Source organism: Halichoerus grypus, chromosome X (assembly GCF_964656455.1).
Source record: "Halichoerus grypus chromosome X, mHalGry1.hap1.1, whole genome shotgun sequence".
NCBI classification, from domain to species: domain Eukaryota; kingdom Metazoa; phylum Chordata; class Mammalia; order Carnivora; family Phocidae; genus Halichoerus; species Halichoerus grypus.
In genome coordinates this window covers 38,931,065-38,950,769 of record NC_135727.1, presented here as the reverse complement: position 1 = coordinate 38,950,769, position 19,705 = coordinate 38,931,065, and the positions used below count along the sequence as shown (strand labels likewise).

The 19,705-nt window shown below is 42.8% G+C and overlaps 1 protein-coding gene across 1 annotated transcript in view; it reads right to left on the bottom strand.

Annotated features, from left to right (window-relative positions):
* Nucleotides 1–2,614, bottom strand: part of GUCY2F (guanylate cyclase 2F, retinal) — a 90,272-nt gene extending 87,658 nt beyond the window's left edge. Inside the window, exon 1 of the mRNA XM_036078947.2 lies at nt 1,885–2,614. Coding sequence (XP_035934840.1) covers nt 1,885–2,614 — 730 coding nt within the window. The remainder of the gene's footprint in view (nt 1–1,884) is intronic.
* Between the last annotated feature and the right edge of the window lie 17,091 nt (nt 2,615–19,705).

Genomic DNA, 19,705 nt, shown 5'->3' with positions numbered 1-19,705 from the left:
GAGATCACAGAAGGAGAGGGAGAAGCAGATTCACGGCTAATGGAGAGCCTAATGTGGGGTCGATCCCAGGACCCTGAGATCATGACCCGAGCAGAAGGCAGATGCCCAACCGACTGAGCCACACAGGCGCCCCTAAAGCAGTGGTTCTTAACCCTGGCTACATTTCACATGCACCTGGGAGGCTATTGAAAATACCTCTGCTGGGGCCCCACTGCAGACCACCAGAATCTCTGGAGGTGGCATTCTGGCACCAGTCATTTTGAAAAGATGTCCAGGTAATTCTAGCGTGCAGTCAGAGTGAGAACCGTTGACCTAAAGGAATGAATCTCGAAGAGTAAGGCAAGGATATGTACATTTGCTACCTCTCTGCCTCAAAGGACTTGTGGGTGGTGAGCACTCAATCCTAACTTCTCTCAGTCTGACAGCCCAAAGAGTTTCAGAGCCTGGATTTATTTAACATTTCATGGTAGAGGCCAAAATGTCATTTCAAAGAGTATACTATTTAGAATGGGCGGGATGTGAAACACTCATGGAATGTAAGCTTGCAGGAGACACTGGGCTTCGTGAAGATTTGTAACATATTCTAAAGTTATGATACTAAATCTGTGAGCCTGTTTCTGGCATGACTTCTCTCTGGAAATGGTTTTGTATCTTTCAAAATAATTCTGTGCTCTGCTTTGAAAGTATCAAGCTCTATTATGAAGTAATCAGAGCCACACTGATTGCTTAACATTACAGGATCTTGTAGACCGGAGCTGGAAGCGGACTACTGTAGTTCCAGGAACTAAAACTTCTTGCCCTCATCTTCCCATAATGATCATAATTAAGGTCCAAGACTGGTGACACTTGAACCTTAAAATGGGCTTCTGTGTATAGGCCAGGCTAACCCGGACCATTCTCTAACAAACCCATTGTTATGTTAAGAAAATGACTGGGACCAGGACTAATCCTAGCAGTAATCAATTTGACAAGTAGTTTCTGAGCTGCCCGTTCTCAAGCGGTGGAGTGGCCTGCAATGGGGAAATGAGCAGTGTTCCCACAAATCACTGCCACTTTCCAGAAAAAAGTCGAGCCTTAAAAAACTGGAATAGAAAATATCGAAACCAAGTGCCACAAGGGCTTGGCAATAAGAATAAGTAAGAGACATCGGATTCAAGAGGACCAGGAAGGGCTCCTCTTCCCCCAAATCTACTCAGCTCACTCTGGTGATGGTAGCTTTGCTGGGTCAGCCCTTTGCTTCATGCTTTGTCCATTGTCTCTGCAAGAATCACCTTTGAACATCAACCTTCTCTTGGAAGGGGAAAGGTTAAAATCTGGGCTGTCTCATTTTAATATGCTTTTATTTATCAGCTAGATCCCTCCGAATCAGCTAGTTGTGTGCTGCAAACAGATAAGCCCTGTTTTGGGAGGCCCGGGGGGGGGGCGGGGGGGGAGGCAGAGGACAGAAGGGAGATGTATACTGTGGAGTCCAGAGAAGACAGGTTCCAAGTGAAATGTGATGAAGCAGGTGACAAGAATGGACCAAAATGGAGCCATAAGAGCACCCCTCTTCGGCTGATCTGAAACTATTGGGGTCCTAAAGGCGTGTGTGGGGGGGGGGTGGCTCCCATGATGCTGAGAGTAGGCACTGGGACCGAAGGGCATTTTAACCACCGAGTTCTTTGTACCTTTATCTCGTTCATAAAGGAGGCTCCCTTGAAGCTGGACGGTCTTGGAGCCTGAGTGTGAGTGAAAGAGGGCGGCCGCCTGAAAACCTGGGGAGTAATGTGCTCTCCTAGGGTGCGAGGGTAGGAGACCTTTTGGAGATTGTAATATTAGCACCCCCCCCCCCCGCCCCGCCCCGCCCAAGCCACGTTTAAACCTCAGCGGGGAGAAAGCACTCACTGCGAATTCTGTCAGCCTGGCGAATCTGCTGGAGAGCTTTCCGAATGCTGTGGCTGTCTTGTCCTGTGGTCAGGACGACCCCTACAGGTAGACCACGGCTCTGAAGAGCACTTGCGACTCGGTTGGCCGTGTGCACCCAAACGTCTTCAGCGGAGGAAATGACTCCGGCGTGAGCCCACTGGAAATACTTCATGACCGTTACCAGCACCCGGATGGGCGAAGGGATTGTCCGAGAAAAGGTCGGGTGGCTGTTTTGATTGTCTAATTCGTAATTCACGCAAGCCCAAGAGAAAATCCCTTTGTTCCAACCGTTTGCCAGGAGCGAGGCGGCCTCGCAGTAGCCAGGATTGGCAGGGCCTATAAATCCTGAGGCCATCTGGTGGTGAGAAATGAAACTGGAAAGGGCTCGGGCAGTCTGGCAGTCTTCATTGAGAATCACATACTCAAAAGAGTAACCCGGGTCAAACGATGGGTCCCTGTTGATCCGCTCAATGGCTAATTGAGCAGCAACCTCAGGCAGAGCCTTTGAGAACAACGGATCACAAGCCCAAGGGCCCACTACCCCTATCTTGTAAGGGGGCGCCCACACCTGCTGCGGGATGGTCGTGAGAGCCAGGAGGCGCAAGCACCACAGGAGCCTGAAGGCCGCAAGGCCATGGTGTCTTCGCTGTCTTCTGGGAGCCGCACACCAGAGCATAAGGTGACAAAGAGGCCAGGGTCCCAAAAACATAGCCCTCCTGCTTCCAGCAAGCTAGTGAAGAAATGTTGGAAGATTAGCCTGCTTTCCTGAGGCGGTGTTTCCAAATGTCTGTCAGTTAGAAGGAAAAAGTCATTACTTGCCTTATTCCTGAAGCTTCTGGAAAGATTCACTACAAAAGAATGGCAAGGAATGGCAGTCCCCAAACTGAAAGTTTCTTCCCACTACCCTGACCAAAACGCCTCTTCTTCTTGTACTGCCTGTACTCATCTTAATAGATGGCACCTCCATCCACCGTTGGCCCCCTTGCTCCAGTCAGAAACCTGGTAGTCAGCTGAGATTCTGCCTTCTTCTCTGCCCCCACATTCAATCTATCACCAAGTCCTGTTGATTCAACTTCAGCAATAGCTACCCGCCTCACAGCATTTTGAGGATTACATGGATAAACATACAGCAAGCGCTTACGACAGGGTCTGGCATATTTTCAGCATTATATTAGCGATATTACTATCATTATCATTATTATAGTTTAAAATGTGCTCATTTTTCTCCACCATAATGCCTCTTGGAGAGAGACACAGATAAAAAACCAATAATGGCAATGCAGAGTAAAAATATAGTATGATTTGGGGCACTTGGGTGGCTCAGTCGTTAAGTGTCTGCCTTCGGCTCAGGCCATGACCCCAGCATCCTGGGATCGAGCCCTGAATTGGGCTCCCTGCTCAGCGGGAAGCCTGTTTCTCCCTCTCCCACTCCCCTGCTTGTGTTCCCTCTCTCGCTGTCTCTCTCTCTCTGTCAAATAAATAAAATCTTTAAAAAATATATAGTATGATTTAAGTAGCTCAGCAGAGGAAGATAGAGAGGATCACCCAAACTCCGATTTCATGGAAGGTGAGAAGGGAGAAGGGACTGTCTCTCCAACTTGAGTATTGGAAGAAAGGTTAGCCAGGTTAATGGGGTTATGAGGGGGTTGGTGCTAAGCGCCTTCCAGGCAGAAGGAACAGAGTACAGTAAGACCCAGAGGTTTTTTAAAAAAATGTTTTTATTTTTTTAAAGATTTTATTTATTTGAGAGAGAAACAGAGAGGGCACTAGCAGGGGGAAGGGCAGAGGGAGAGGGACAAGCAGATTCCCCGCTGAGCGTGGAGCCCTACTTGGGACTCGATCCCAGGACCCTGAGATCATGACTTGAGCCAAAGTCAGACACTTAACCAACTGAGCCACCTAGGCATCCCTAAAAATTATTTTTAAAGAAAAGGATCTGTTAGATACTTGGAATTCCAAGACATTTGTTCTGCTCAAATCTATGACGTCAGCTAAGGCAAGGGACGGGTCACCAAGAGCCTTATATGCCATTCATAGGTTTTTAGATTTAATCCTGTAGACAATAGTTTTGGGCAGAGAAATGGCATAACCAGATTTCCATTTTTAAAAGATTGCTCAAGGAGCAGTGTGATGAACAGGTTGGAAGTGGGTAAGACTGGAGGCTTCCAGGTTGGAAGCTGTTGTAGTAATTGCATATGGGAACTGATGATAACAAGAGAGGGGTCGTAAAGATGTAGAAGAATGGAATCAAACTCCACCAAGATTAGAAAATGTCAAGGAGATTAAGAAGGTAGGACCAACAACAACTCGGTGACTGACAGGATGGAGAAGGTAAGGAGAAAAAGGACTCCGGGGTGATTTTGAGCTTTTCAGACCTAGGCAACTGCTTGGAAAATGATACAAGTCTCTGAGATAGGAACACTGGAGGAAGGGGATGGAGATATAACACATTCAATTAGACATGGTGAACTGGTATTGTCTGTAGAATATACAAGTGGCAATACCCAGTGGACAATTAGACACACTGGATCTCATTATAGAAAGCTGAGCTAGAGATAGAAATGTGAATGTAATCAACTGATAGAGGATAATGGAAGACATGTAGAAGATTGACAAAAGAGAGTTGTGAGGTAAAGAAAGAAGACAGGACAAAACACTGAGAATCCATGTCACTTAAAGGTCAGGCAGAGAGGAAGGAGGTCATAATGAAAGCTTACATGACAAGTCCAGTGAGACAGCAACATCCAAGAGATGGGGGTGGTATCTTACAATCCAAGAGGGATGAAGTTTGGAGGATGAAAAGTGTTTAGCCCATCTCACACTCCACTGAGAAGTCAAGTAAGCTAAAAATAGAAAAGGATCTGTTCATTGGATCTGGATTCAGAGTAAGGCTGCGAGTTAAGGGACCACAGTGAGTCAAAAATGAATGGGAATTAATGGAGTCAGTAAATGTAGAGAACTCTTTCAAAGTGATGCATGCAAAGCCTTTCTCCATCTAGCCCTTGCCTTTATACCCCCATCGCCCACTGTTTTCACCTGACGCTGCAGTAAATTTCCTGCAGTTCTACAAACATATATCACATAGCCTGTCAGGTAGAGGATTTGGAAAATGCCATTCCTTCTGCCTGGAATTCCCTCTTCCCTCCTCTCACATTCCACTCCTGTGTTCTGATGAACTTTACCTTCAAGACCCAATTGAAGTCTTCCCTCCTCTGTTGTAGCCTTGGTTAACACTTTCAGATTGAGTTCATTGTTTTTTTCCATCTGTGCCTCATACTTATACCCATCAGGGAAGGTGTCACTCTGATTTATAAATTGCCCCTATTTCTGGTCTCTATTGTGACATGGATACTGTTGGATATCTCCACATTTATGGGACCTCATACTTTCAACCACAAAGGATGAGCAATAATGAGCGCAACTCCCTATGGGGAACAGAGCCCCATGGATTGGGAGCTCCTAGAGGTCTTCTTCATAGTCCTAATGCCTAGCCAAGTTCCCAATACAGTAGCTATCAGATAAATGTTTGTGAAATGAATTAAAAAAACATTAAGGTTGATCCAAGGTCAGAAATAACCTCTCCACCAGACATAAGAAGATGAATGAATTGCTTAGGTGGGGGAGATGTTAATGATGAAAATCCTTAGTGAATTTTTAATTCTAACCAAAGATCAAAATAATGGCATGTCTCTCTCTTCAGGGCTGATAATCAGTGCTGGTGTGTACCAGTCAAGCTCAACTGGTTGTTTATTACTGGCAAAAATTTTGCCTGTGTCAGCCCTGGTGGTTATTATCTTGAGTCTCATTCCTAATTTTGTGGGAAAGTCTGATTCCTCAAGAGACCAGTCAGGGGCACACCTGCAGGATCTTAAAGACCTACCACAATAGTATACCCCAACATCTGTAAACAGGTGAAGTGGGTTAAAATGAGGGTCAAGAAAGACTTAGGGAGGAAATGTCTCACAAAACAGCCTGATCCAGAGGCTGAAGGGTGTATATAATGGAGAAGGGAAACTTCCAACTTTGCTTTGGGGGTAGTGGAAAGGTGGTTCTGGGCTGATTATATCCATAAGGTCCTCAAATCTATTCCCAGATCGTCAGAGTAATCTAGCCCCAATCTCCATTCCCCCAAATAGATTTATTCTGTGTGCTGACTGTGTTGAAGGCGTGAGGGTGAGATTCACAATGGATGAGGTATGAGATGTAGACTTAGCCTTCAAAGAGCTCCCAGCCCAACACTACAAGCTGAGCTCTCTACTCAAGAGCTCACATGCTTCTCTTCCCACTGTCCCCCAACCCAAATCTTTTATCTGTCATGGCAAAACTTGGGAGCCAGGGCACTCTCAGGGTAGCATGTGAGAGGTTCTTATTTCTGGTGTGAATTGTGACAAGGTTATTAAACTTGATGATATCTCTGTCCTTAGAGGACCTCGCTCTTTCAACCACTAGGAGTGGACAACAGAGAGGGTAACTCTGTATGGGGAAGAGAGTCCTGTTCACAAGCAACAGGGCAAAGAGGCCAACCAACGGCCTCTTCTCCCCCAAACACACCCAGTTTTGTGAGTTCTCTCCCAGAAGTGGTACATTTAAGCCAGAAATTAGCATTTGGGTAACAAAGGTTAAGATTTACTGAGTTCTTGCTATGTATCAAACACTGGGCTAAACTCACGTATTATCTTATTGTCAAAACTCAATCAAAAGGAAAAAATTCACCATAACCCTTTGAGGCAGATACTATTATCACCTACACTTACAGATGATGAAACAGAGGCTCAGAAAGGAGAAGTAACTTGCCTGAGGGCACACTGTGGTAGAATGGGGATTTGTACCCCAACTGATTAAGCACTAAAATAGACTGTTGACTGCCCCTAATCTGTGAAGTCACTGAGACCACTATTATTATACCTTCTTGCTAGCCATACCAAGTGAATTTGAATAATTCATTTGTGGTTGTAAAAATTCCCTTAGTCCCCCATGAAAGAATAAATTACATAATGAGGGGGAGGGGCAGAGTAAACTAGGAGGAGCAAACACATTCGTTATCCAACCAAAAGGAATTTACCTCTGCTGTTCAAGCCCAGTCTTGGGACAGCTCTCTGAATCAGGGTTCAATGTTGCACAACTGGGGGTGGGGGGTACCTGTCACACTGTATTCTATATAGAGCTAATCCTAGTCTTTGAGAATGGAAGTTTTGGGAGTACAACTTTGGAATGTTCTGATTCTCAATTTCCTTACCAACAAAATGGAGGTAAATTTAATTTAATGCTTTTGAAGTGAGGGATTAAATAAGATAGAATGCTGAGCTCACAATTTTCTTTCAATAAATACTAGTTCTTCCTTGCTGTTTAAAAAGAGGACTGCATTGGGAATCAGAAGGCCTGAGCCCTGAGCCCAGTTCTGCCACTGACTTGCCATGTGACATTGAAGTTATCATTCCTCCTCTCTAGATCTCTCTTTTTTTCCCTCGGCTGGACTAGAGGATCTGCAAGTCCCTTTCTTCTCTGATATACGTTGATCCTGGGATTCTGTACTTCTTCCAGGCAGTGACTTTATTAAACCTCTGCACCTGTTAAACTGCTTTCTGAATTCATTCAACGTTCTCTAGCCTTTGCTGTTCTAATTAGTTTTTCACTGGTGTTGTATTCCCACAACTGGTTTGTACTTACTCTATCTGGCAGGTCCAGTTCCTGACTGTTTTATAATTTTGGTCTAGAATCCTCTATCAAATACCTACGATGTGAAGTGTGAACCCCCACGCATAGACCAAATGTTGGAGTTATACTACACGGAAAAATCTGGGTTCCTAAAACCATTCATTTTCTTATCTTCATTGTTAACAAGTATGCACTGAGATCCTTATTTGTGCTAGGCCTGAAACTCTAAAAGTGGGAAAATATATGGCCTGAAATTTCACCAAGAAATGCAACTAGGTACATCATAAGTAAGAGGACAATAATGTCCACCAACATGGCTCACATGTAGGTAAAGTTTGTACGTTCCCTGCTTGCTTTTCTCATCATTGTATGTCCAGTGCCCTGCACAGTATCTGACACATAATAAGTACTCGACAAATTCTTGCCGAATAAATAGTGAAGAAGAGAAATGGAGCACAAATGAAATGTTTTATATTACTATGTTCTTGAATAGGCTCTATTTTAGGCCTTAGTCAGGAATCACCTTCGACAAAATCATCTAGTACATAAAGTTTGTCATCAAACTTCTAGTTTGACTCTCTCCACCCTATTAATGGAAAGAAAAACAACTCTAGAAAAAAGAAGCTCTTTACATAATTTCCACTGATTTGTAAAAGATTAATAATACTTGAAAATTTCCCATATTCCTCCCCAACCAATGGTGTTTCTTTTTTAATAGGGGGTCAAGAAAATTTATGCCAAAGGAATTAATCTCCAACATTATAATTTCAATTTTGAGTATCAGTTGCAGATAGGCAAAAGGGAGAAACCACTTTTGGAGTAGAAAAATGAGGGACTTTTGGTGTTCCTCAGATCAAAGTGATTAGCTGTCTATTCCAGATGTAAGGCTGGCATTTTTATGTTATAATCCATGTTCCTAAGCACATTCCTCCTAAGCACAATGCTTACACATCTCAAGTTCTAAAAACTTCGCTTTCAACACCACATTAAAAGGATCATACACATGATCAAGGAAGATTTATCCCTGGGATGAAAGGATGGTTCAAAATACATAAATCAATAAATGTGACATACAACGTTAACAGAATGAAGGATAAAAATCACATGATCATCTCAATAGATACAGAAAAAGCATTTGACAAAATTCAACACCCTTTCATGAATAAAAACTCTCAACAAACTAGGTATAGAAGGAATGTACCTCAATACAATAAAGGCCATATATGACAAGCCCACAGCTAACAACAGACTCAATGGTGAAAAACTGAAAGCTTTTCCTCTAAGATCAGGAATAAGACAATGATGTCCACCCTCACCATTCCTATCCAACATAGTACCGGAACTCCTAGCCAGAGCGGTTAGGCAAGAAAAAGAAATAAAAGGCATCCAAATTGGAAAAGAAGAAGTTAATTATGTCAGGCCCTAGATTGCATGATCTTATATGTGGAAAACCTCAAAGACTACACACACACACACACACAATTAGAACTGATTAACGAACTTGATAAAGTTGCAGGGAAAAAAATCGACATACAAAAATCAGTCGCATTTCTATACACTAACAATGAATATTCAAAATGAAATTAAGAAAATCCCATTTACAAAAGCATCAAAAATAAAATACTCAGGAATAAATTTAACCAAGAAGGTGAAAGACTTGTACACTGAAAGCCACAAAATGCTGATGAAAGAAAATAAGAAGACACAAATAAATGGAAAGATATTCCCAGCTCAAGGATTTGAAGACTTAATATTGTCAAAACATCCGTACTATCCAAAGCAATGTATAGATTTGGTATTATCCCCATAAAAATTCCAATGGCATTTTTTTACAGAAATAGAAAAAAATTCCTAAAATTCATATGGAACCACAGAGGACCCTGAATAGACAAAGCAATGCTGAGAAAGAACAAGCTGGAGGTATCATACTTCCTGGTATCAAAATATATTACAAAACTACAGTAATAAAAAACACTATGGTACTGGCATTAGAACAGACATATGAATCAATGGAACAGAATAAAGAACATAGAAATAAACACACACACCTATAGTCAAGTGATCTTCAAAAATGGAGCCAGGAATACACAAAGGGGAAAAGAGAGTCTCTTCAATAAATGGTGTTGGGAAAACTGGATATGAACATGAAAAAGGATGAAATTGGACCTTTATCTTACACTATATACAAAAATTAATTCAAAATGGATCAAAGATCTAAATGTATAAGAGCTAAGACTATAAAACTCCTAGAAGGCAATAGGTGAAAATCTTCTTGGTGTTAGTCTTGGCAATGATTTCTTGGATATGACACCAAAAACACAATCCACAAGGCAAAATAGACAAATGGGACTACATCAAACTAAAAAGCTCTGTAAGGCAAAGGAGACAATCAACAGAGTGAAAAGGCAACTTACAGAATGGGAGAAAATATTTGCAAACCCTATATGACATAAGGGGTTAATATCTAAAATATATATGGAACTTCTACAACTCAATAGCAATAAAACAAATAACCCAATTAAAAAATGGGCAAAGGTCTGTGATTCAACAGTCTTACACAATTCACAGCGCTCACCATAGCACATGTACCTCTGAAACAAATAATACATTATATGTTAAAAAAAGAAGAAGAAGAAGATAGCAGGAAGGGAAAAATGAAGGGGGGGAAATTGGAGGGAGAGACGAACCATGAGAGACTATGGACTCTGAGAAACAAACTGAGGGTTCTAGAGGGTGATGGGTATTAAAGAGGGCACATACTGAATGGAGCACTGGGTGTTATACGCAAACAATGAATCATGGATCACTACATCAAAAACTAATGATGTAATGTATGGTGATTAACATAACATAATAAAAAAATCTTAAATATAAAAAAAAATGGGCAAAGGACTCGAATAGATGTTTCTCTGAAGAAGACATACAAATGACCAGTAGGAAGGGGCACCTTGGTGGCTCAGTCAGTTAAGCATATGACTTTTGAGTTTGGCTCAGGTCATGATCTCAGGGTCCTGGGATTGAGCCCCACGTCAGGATCCATGCTTAGCAGGGAGTCTGCTTGAGAATTCTATCTCTCTCCCTCTCCCCCTCTGCCTACTCATGCTCTCTCTCTCTCTCTAAAATAAATAAATCTTTTTTTTAAGATTTTATTTATTTATTTGACAGAGAGATAGAGAGAGCACACAAGTAGGCAGAGTGGTAGGCAGAGGGAGAGGGAGAAGCAGGCTCTCCGCTGAGCAGGGAGCCAGACGTGGGGCTCCATCCCAGGACCCCAGGATCATGACCTGAGCCGAAGGCAGCCACTTAACCGACTGAGCCACCCAGGCGCCCCTAAAATAAACAAATCTTTTTAAAAACGGTCAGTAGGTATAAGAAAAGGTGTTCAACGGGGCACCTGGATGGCTAAGTCGGTTAAGGGTCTCCCTTCCCCTTCGATTCAGGTCATGATCCCAGGGTCCTGGAATCATTTCTCGCATCAGGCTCCCTGCTCAGCGGAGAGCCTGCTTCTCCCTCTCCCACGCCCCCTGCTTGTGCTCTCCTCTCTCTCTCTCACTGCCTGTCAAATAAATAAATTAAATCTTGAAAAAAAGAAGAAAAGGTGCTCAACATCAGTAATCATCAGGGAAATGCAACTCAAAACCACAATGAGATATCACCTCACACCTCTCAGGATGACTATTCCCAAAAAACAAAAAGAAATCAAGTGTTGGCAAGGATATCGAGAAACCAGAAACTTTTGCACACTGCTGGGGGGAATATGAAAGGGTACAGTAGCTGTGGAAAATAGTGTGGACATTCCTCAAAGTAATAAAAGTGTAATTACCATCTTATCTAGTAATCCAGCTTCTGGGTATATATCCAAAAGAATTGGAATCAGGATCTCAAAGAGATATGTGCATGTTTAGGTTTTTTAGGGTTTTAATTCCAGTTAGTTAACATACAGTGTACCATTAGTTTCAAGTGTACGATATAGTGATTCAACACTTCCGTACAACATCCTGTGCTCATCATGACAAGTGCCCTCCTTAATAGTGCCCATAACCTATTTCATCCCCCTCCCCTCTGGTAACCATCAGTTTGTTCTCTATAATTAAGAGTCTGTTTCTTGATTTCTCTCTCTCTCTCTCTCAGTCTCTCTCTCTCATTTTTTTCCTTTTGCTTGTTTGTGTGCACATTTGTGTTTACTGCAGCATTATTCACAATAGCCAAGATAGGGAACCACCTAAATGTCCCTCGATGGATGAATGGATAAAGAAAATGTGGTATTATATGTCAAAGAGAATATTAAGCCCTCTCTCTCCCTCTCTCAAAAAATTCATTCATTCATTCATTATAAAAGGGGAGCCTGGTGGCTCAGTCAGTTAAGCATCTGACTCCTGATTTCGGCTCAGGTCATGATCTCAGAGTCATGAGATGGAGCCCCGAGTTGAGCTCTGCACTGGGCATGCAGCCTGCTTAAGATTGTCTCTCATGCCCTTCAACAGATGAATGGATAAAGAAGATGTGGTCCATATATACAATGGAGTATTACTCAGCCATCAGAAAGGGTGAATACCCAACTTTTACATCAACATGGATGGGACTGGAGGAGATTATGCTAAGTGAAATAAGTCAAGCAGAGAAAGTCAATTGTCATATGGTTTCACTTACTTGTGGAACATAAGGAATAGCATGGAGGACATTAGGAGAAGGAAGGGAAAAATGAAGGGGGCGAAATCGGAGGGGGAGACGAACCATGAGAGACTATGGACTCCTAGAAACAAACTGAGGGTTTTAGAGGGGAGGGGCGTGGGGGGATGGGTTAGCCTGGTGATGGGTATTAAAGAGGGCACGTACTGCATGGAGCACCGGGTGTTATATGCAAACAATGAATCATGGATCACTACATCAAAAACTAATGATGCACTGTATGGTGATAACATAACATAATAAAATTAAATTAAAAAAAAGAATGTCTCTCTCCCTCTGCCCCTCTCCCCACTCTCTCTCTCAAATAAATAAATAGATAAAATATTATTAAGCCTTAAAAAGAAGGAAATGTTGCCATATGCAACAATATGCATGAACCTGGAAGTCATTATGCTTAGTGAAATAAGCCAGTCACAGAAGGACAAATACAGCACATTCCACTTAAATGATATGCCTAAAATAGCCAAACTCATAGAAGCAGAGAGTAGAATAGTGGTTGCTGAGGGCTATGGAGAGAAGGAAAATGGGGAGTTGTTCAATGGGTATAGGGTTTTAGTCAAGCAAGATGAATAGATTCTAGAGATCTGCCACACAACATAGTTCATATAGTTAACAACACTATATAGTGCACTTAAATATTTGTTGAGGGTAGACGTCAGGTGGAATGTTCTTATCACAACAAAAAAAAAGTTAACTAAAAATTTTGCTTTTTTAAAATAGCATTTTCCAAGTTTACACACTTACAACATGGATTTTTCCTCAACCCACGTGTTAGAAAGTAGCTCTTGCTATTTGTTCTCAGTTGTTATTGCTCTTTGTTAAACAACCCCCATGCTGACATTTTGTCCCTCTATTTTTTTTTTTTTCTGGGCTCTATTTCATGCATTGCGTGGTATTTCAAACTCTGCTAGGACTCCCTGTAGAACCAGAAAGTTCTATATTACTCTAGGATTTAGTCTTGTTCCTGATCCCAAGATTTTACAGAAGGAAACTCATTCTTAAAAAAAAAAAAAAAAAAAAAGTAGGAAACAGAGAAGAAAGGAAGACAAGGAAGGAAGACAAGCGAAAGAAGGAAGAGTGGAAGGAAGGGAGGAGGGAGAGAGATGCCCTACGCCTTCACTTGCTGATTTGGACTTAAAGACAAAATTATAAAGCCCTTTGTAAAAGACACTGTCTTCAAAACAAGCTGGCTGAAGCCTCCCCTAGGGTTAATGGGAAATTTGGACATAACTAGAAGCTCGAGGTATGAAATTTTGGAAATAGAATACTACTGACCCACAGCTCTTGTGGGGCCGTTGCTTAGGTAACTCAGATTCGAACACCTGCATGGAATCAGGCTTCCGCGGAAAGTAGCTAGAGCAGAGGGATGCATCATTCCATCTCAGGTGGCTTTCACAATCTGGTGGGAAGGCTGACTTCACAAGGAAAACGACTGTTCTTTAAACATGTACAAAGACAGACTATGACAAATAGCTCTGAGGAAAATGGTTCCTCATCCTAGGTTGTCAAGGCAAGGACTTCTATGGATGATCGATATTTGCTATTACAGCCTGAATCAACTTAACAGCTTGTGTAAGACAACATCAGGAAGAAATAAAAAAGAGTCATGAGTGAATCTAAATGAAAGCTGGGGTGAGAACCTTTGAGCCCAAATCTTGATTTAAAGTGTTGAAAGTTCTTCCCCCCTCCCTTTCTTTCCTTCTTTTTCTCTCCTTCATTCTTTCTTTGGCTTCATTTATTTTTACTACATAGTGCAGTAAAACTGATATACCTCAGTCAAAAGTCTCAGCTCCCACGTGGGCTGTCTTTCTTCCCCATTACAATCTTTCCAATAAACAAGAGCTGTCAACTACTCACCATGTAATTCACTGTTCAAATGTCTTCAATTTGCCTTCTGTGCGTGCAAATCTCTGGCATGGTTACCCTGTGGGTTCATTTCAGTGCATCCTCTGTATGTTCATCATCCTGCCAAGGACTCCAGTCTGCTGATAAATTCCATTAATGGGGTAAATAACTGAGAGGGATAGTAAACCTTCTTGTAAATCACTCTTCAGCATCCCCAGACCAAGAGCGGGATTAGGATTTAGACAGACACTTCTAATCCTTTAAATTGATCCCACCTGTAGCAGAGTTAGTGCTGACCTAAATGCATTGACCCAGAGATTAACGAACAGTTAGAGTCCTCTGGATAAACGCGTCCTCCCCGGACTACTGCCTTCTTCTGCCTTTCAAAATCAGACTTACATGCCCTCGGATTTGCCTCTGTTTTCTTCCTTTTTCCTTTCTTTCGAATAGCCACACATCGCCCTTTCAAGGACAACTTGAAATGCCAGAACATTCATCAGCTGTGATTTCAGTCCAGGATATGAAAGATGGTCCACGCTGGCTCCCTGCAAAATTCAAAGTAGGTGTAGTTTGTCTCTCCTTCTAGTCCCCTTAAATGCCTTCACTGCCTTTCCCTCCGACTTAACCCACACCTCTGCAAACCTCCCATACTCTAGCTCTATCCTTTTTCCCTGAGTGGTCCTTCTGTCATGGGCACCATTTGTTCAGGGCCCTGTTCTAGATTCCTAAGGTATGAGCTGAGGTGTTGGTGGCTGAAAAGTACTTGTATTAAATTAGGGCTACTATGTGGCAGACATTTTTAAAAACATAACAACTTTATTGAGACATAATTCACATACCACAAAATCCACTTGTCTAAAGTGTACCATTCAGTGTTTTTAAATATAATCACAAGGTCATGCAACCATCACCACTATCCAATTCTGGAACATTTTTGTTCTCCCCCCCCCCGCCAAAGAAATCCTGCACCCATTACGGGCATTTTATATAAGTGTAAACACAGTATGTGGTCATTTGTCACTGGCTTCTTTCACTTAGCATGTTTTCAAGGGTCATGTGTGTTGTAGCAGGTGTCAGTACTTTGTTCCTTCTTTATGGCTGAATAAGATTCCATTTTATTGGCTTTACCACTTCTGTTCATTCATTTATCAATGGACGGACATTTGGGTGGTTTCCACTTTTTAGCTATTATGAATAATGCCTCTGTGAACATTATGTATACGTTTTTGTGTGGACATATATTTTCTTTTTTTTTTAAGATTTTATTTATTTATTTGGCAGAGAGATAGACAGAAGAGCACAAGCAGAGGGAGTGGTAGAGGGAGAGGGAGAAGCAGGCTCTGCACTGAGCAGGGAACCCGATGCAGGACTCGATCCCAGGACCCTGAGATCATGACCTGAGCCGAAGGCAGACGCTTAACCATCTGAGCCACCCAGGTGCCCCTATATATTTTCGATTCTCCTAGGTATATGCCTAAAACTGGAATTGCTGGGTTATGGGATAACTCTATGTTGAACTTTGTGAGGAACCGCCAAACTGTTTTCCAAAGATGCTGTACCATTTTACCCTCCCACTAGCAACATATGAGGGTCTTTTTTTCTCCGTGTCCTTGCCGACACTCATTATTATCTGTCTTTTTTTAGTATGGTAGGCATTTTCACATGTACATCATCTCATTTTATATTCACAACAGCCATGAAGATAGATATTATTCTCCCCCTTTTGTAAATGAGGATACCAAGGCGCAGATAAAGAAGGCAATGTTATTTACCGAGTGCTGATGATGTGACAGGCATTCTTAGAAGCCCTGTCTCCTTCAAGCTGCACAACGATCCCATGAGGAAGATGCTATTTGAATTCCAGATGTGCAGCGAGGTTAAAGTAACTTACCGAAAGTCACATAGCCACTAATCAGTGGAGCCAGGATTTAAACCCAGACAGTCTGATTTGGGTGCAGACTTTAAGCCCAAGGCCGTGGGGCTCCAACAAAGTCCATGCACATAAATAAAATTTCTAAAGTGATTTTTTTAAAAAGAGATCCATAAGCCCTTGTGTCTCTCTGTAAATATTTTTTAAAGATTTATTTATTTATTATTTTAGAGAGGGGTCAGAGGCAGAGGGAGAGGGAGAGAATCCTCAGGCAGACTCCCCACTGAGCGTGGAGCCCCATATGGGGCTTGTCCCTGGACCTTGAGATCATGACCTGAGCTGAAACCAAGAGTTGGATGCTTAACCAACTGAGCTACCCAGGCGCCCCTCTCTGTAAATATTAATAGCTAACAGTTATTGAGAGCTCACTATGTGCTAGGCAATGCTGTATGGGCCTTACATATACTAAATAACTGAATCATTACAACAGTCCTATAGGGTTGTTATTATTATCATCCACATTTTATAGATGAGGAAACTGAGGCACAGAGAGTTCAAGTAACTTGCCCAAGGACACACAGCTAGTAGGTAGTAGACCCAGATTGTGAAGAAAATAAGTGGTCTAGATTTAGAGTCAAAGCTCTTAACCACTGCCCCATAAAAGAAATCACAGGGTGAGTTCACTGGATTTATCCATAGACTCAAAAATACCCATTGGATCTCCAGACTTCAGTGACAGTATAATTAATGATCATTTTAGAACAACTATTTGGGTTCCTTGTGAGTCCAGCAATATTCAAAAACTCCACATCCATGAGTATAATCAGGGATCATGCCTACAGACTTTTTAGAACCACTGGGTCAGAAATCAGCCACACTATCTGGTTAAATATTGTCCTACTGGAACGTTAGCGGGATCCTACTGGATTTTATTGAAACATATCAGTTCCTGTTCTACATTCCCAATATCGAAGCCTAATAATTTACAGAATACAGTTATCTCTGAATGATCTTTACTTCCTAAGAAGCTGTGGAATGAAAGCATCCAAAATGACCCTCTCGCCCCACAAGACTGATTGCGAGGGCAGACACATCTTTCTGGCTTCCTTCTTAACTTTTGTTGCAGAGACAAAAATACAGTCCCTTCACATTTAATGACTTTTTTGGTACTGTTAGACACTACAGGGAACCCCCAATTATATACCTCATGGGAAAGTGGCAAAGGCCTTCTGTGGCATTAGCCTGGGATCTACGTATTCCTTTTGGGACTGAGACACAGAATGAATAGCTAGCTCTGCAGGGCTGGAACATGGACTATAAAAATAGGTCCAGAATGATGTGTTCCTAGTTAATCATCCAGAATGAGGCTTGGACAAGTAGCTCGTTGCAGTCAGAAAGTCACGTGAGAACCTGGGGAGCAAGGGAGGTGGGGGAAGATGAATGAGAGTAGGAGAGGAAAACTACAAGGACGGATGCTAGACAAATGTCCACATTTTGCCACAAGGGCTGCCGTGTCACGTTTAACCCCACTGAGGATGAGGAGGAAAACAGAAGCTGTGAGCTCTACGTGCCAATCACTGTGCAGGAGCATGAAAGGCACTCTCTCATTTCAATGGTCATGAAGACTCTGTGATGCATGTCATATTACTTTCTCCATATTAGGTAAATGAGGCTGAGGCAGAGCGGGTAACCTGCCCAGGCCAGATTCAAAGCCGGATCCGCCTGATTCTAGCACAGGCTCTGAACTGCAATTCTCAACCTCTCTTTAAATGTTTCACATAAACCCTACCCCACTGAAAGTTCTTTGGTGAATTCAGCAGTAATAACGAAGTTTTCTCTCCACTTATGGCACTCAACAAGTTACATATATATATTGTTTCTTAAAAGAAGGATAGTTTGGGGTAGGAGGCAATATAATAATTACCAATTATCTCTTCTCAACTGGCACTATTGGTACTCTCAGTATAGTTTTTCATTTATTTCTCATAACAACTCTAAGAGGTGGAGGCAATTCTTTTTTTGTTTTGTTTTTTAGAAATATATTTTTTTAATTTTTTTAAAAAGATTTTATTTATTCTACATATGAATGAAACCATATAATTGTCTTTCCCTGACTTATTTCACTTAACAAAATCCCCTCCAGTTCCAACCACGTCGATATAAATGGTAGGCATTCATCCTTCCTGATGGCTAAGTAATATTCCATTGTAAATATGAATCCCATCTTCTTTATCCATTCATCTGTTGTATGTGGAATATAAGGAATAGCGCAGAGGATTATTATAGGGACAGTGAGGGAAAACTGAAGGGGAAGAAATCAGAGAGGGAGACAAACCACGAGAGACTCTTGACTCTGAGAAACAAACTGAGGTTTGCGGAAAGGGAAGTCAGCAGGGGGATGGGGTAACAGGGTGATGGGCATTAAGGACAGCACATGATATGATGAGCACTGGGTGTTATATGCAACTGATGAATCATTGAACACTACATCAAAAACCAATGATGGGGGGGAGGAGCAAGATGGCAGAGGAGTAGGAGACCTAAATTTCGTCTGGTCCCGGGAATTCAGCTGGATAGGGATCAAACCATTCTTAACACCTACGAACTCAACAGGAGATCGAAGAAAAGAATAGCAGCAACTCTCTGAACAGAAAAGCGACCACTTTCTGGAAGGTAGGACGTGCGGAGAAGTGAATCCGAGGAGATATTCGGGAGGATAGACGGCGGGGGAGGGGGCCTCCGCCGGCCGCTTCTGGCAAGTGATAGAGCCTCGGAGCACAAAATCGGAACTTTTAGAAGTCGGCTCCGCTGAGGGACGTCGCTCCAGTGGCTAAGCGGGGGTGGAACATTGGCGGGACAGCATGTCTCAGGACCTTCGGGGTCAAAGAAAGACTGGGGGTGCCTGAGTGCGGCAGAGCTCCCAGGTAACAGAGCGGGGAAGCCGGCTGCAGAGACGGAGCCGAGGAGCGGGCTCTCAGCTCGGAGTTGCCATAAACCGTGATCCGCGGCACAGTCGGGCCACTGCTCCTCCAGCAGGGACCCAACAAGCGGCAGATCCGGGGAGACTCCCCTTCCTCCCCCGGGAGGAGTGGCGCGGGAGCACACCGCAGGGATCTGCTGGGTTTGGAGACTCCACAGGGGGTCGGGTGCCAGAGATAGAAACGCTCCGTCACAGGCCAGGTGAGCACGGAGTGCGGCCAGAGACCGGGGAGACGGGAGTGACTGACGGCTTTTCTCTGGGGGCGCACTGAGGAGTGGGGCCCCGAGTTCTCGGCTCCTCCGGGGCGGAGATTGGGAGGCCGCCATTTTCACTCTCGTCCTCCAAAGCTGTACGGAAAGCTTGCAGGGAACAAGAGCTCCCGAGAGCAAACCCGAGCAGATGACTTAGCCTGGACCGGGCAAGGGCGGGGCAATTCCGCCTCCGGCAAAGACATTTGGGAACCACGGCAACAGGCCCCTCCCCCAGAAGATCAGCGAGAACAGCCAGCCGAGACCAAGTTTACCGATCAATGAGAACGGCAGAACTCCAGTGCTAGGGGAATACTGCACATAGAATTCATGGCTTTTTTACCATGATTCTTTAGTCTTTCAAAGATAATTTTTTTTAACTGTCTTTTTTTTTGAATTTTTCTTTTTCCCTTTTTCAACCAACATCTTATCAATCCCTTTTTAAAAAAATCTTTTTTATTTTTCATTTTTAGAGTCATATTCTATCCCTTCATAGTAGTTAACCTTATTTTT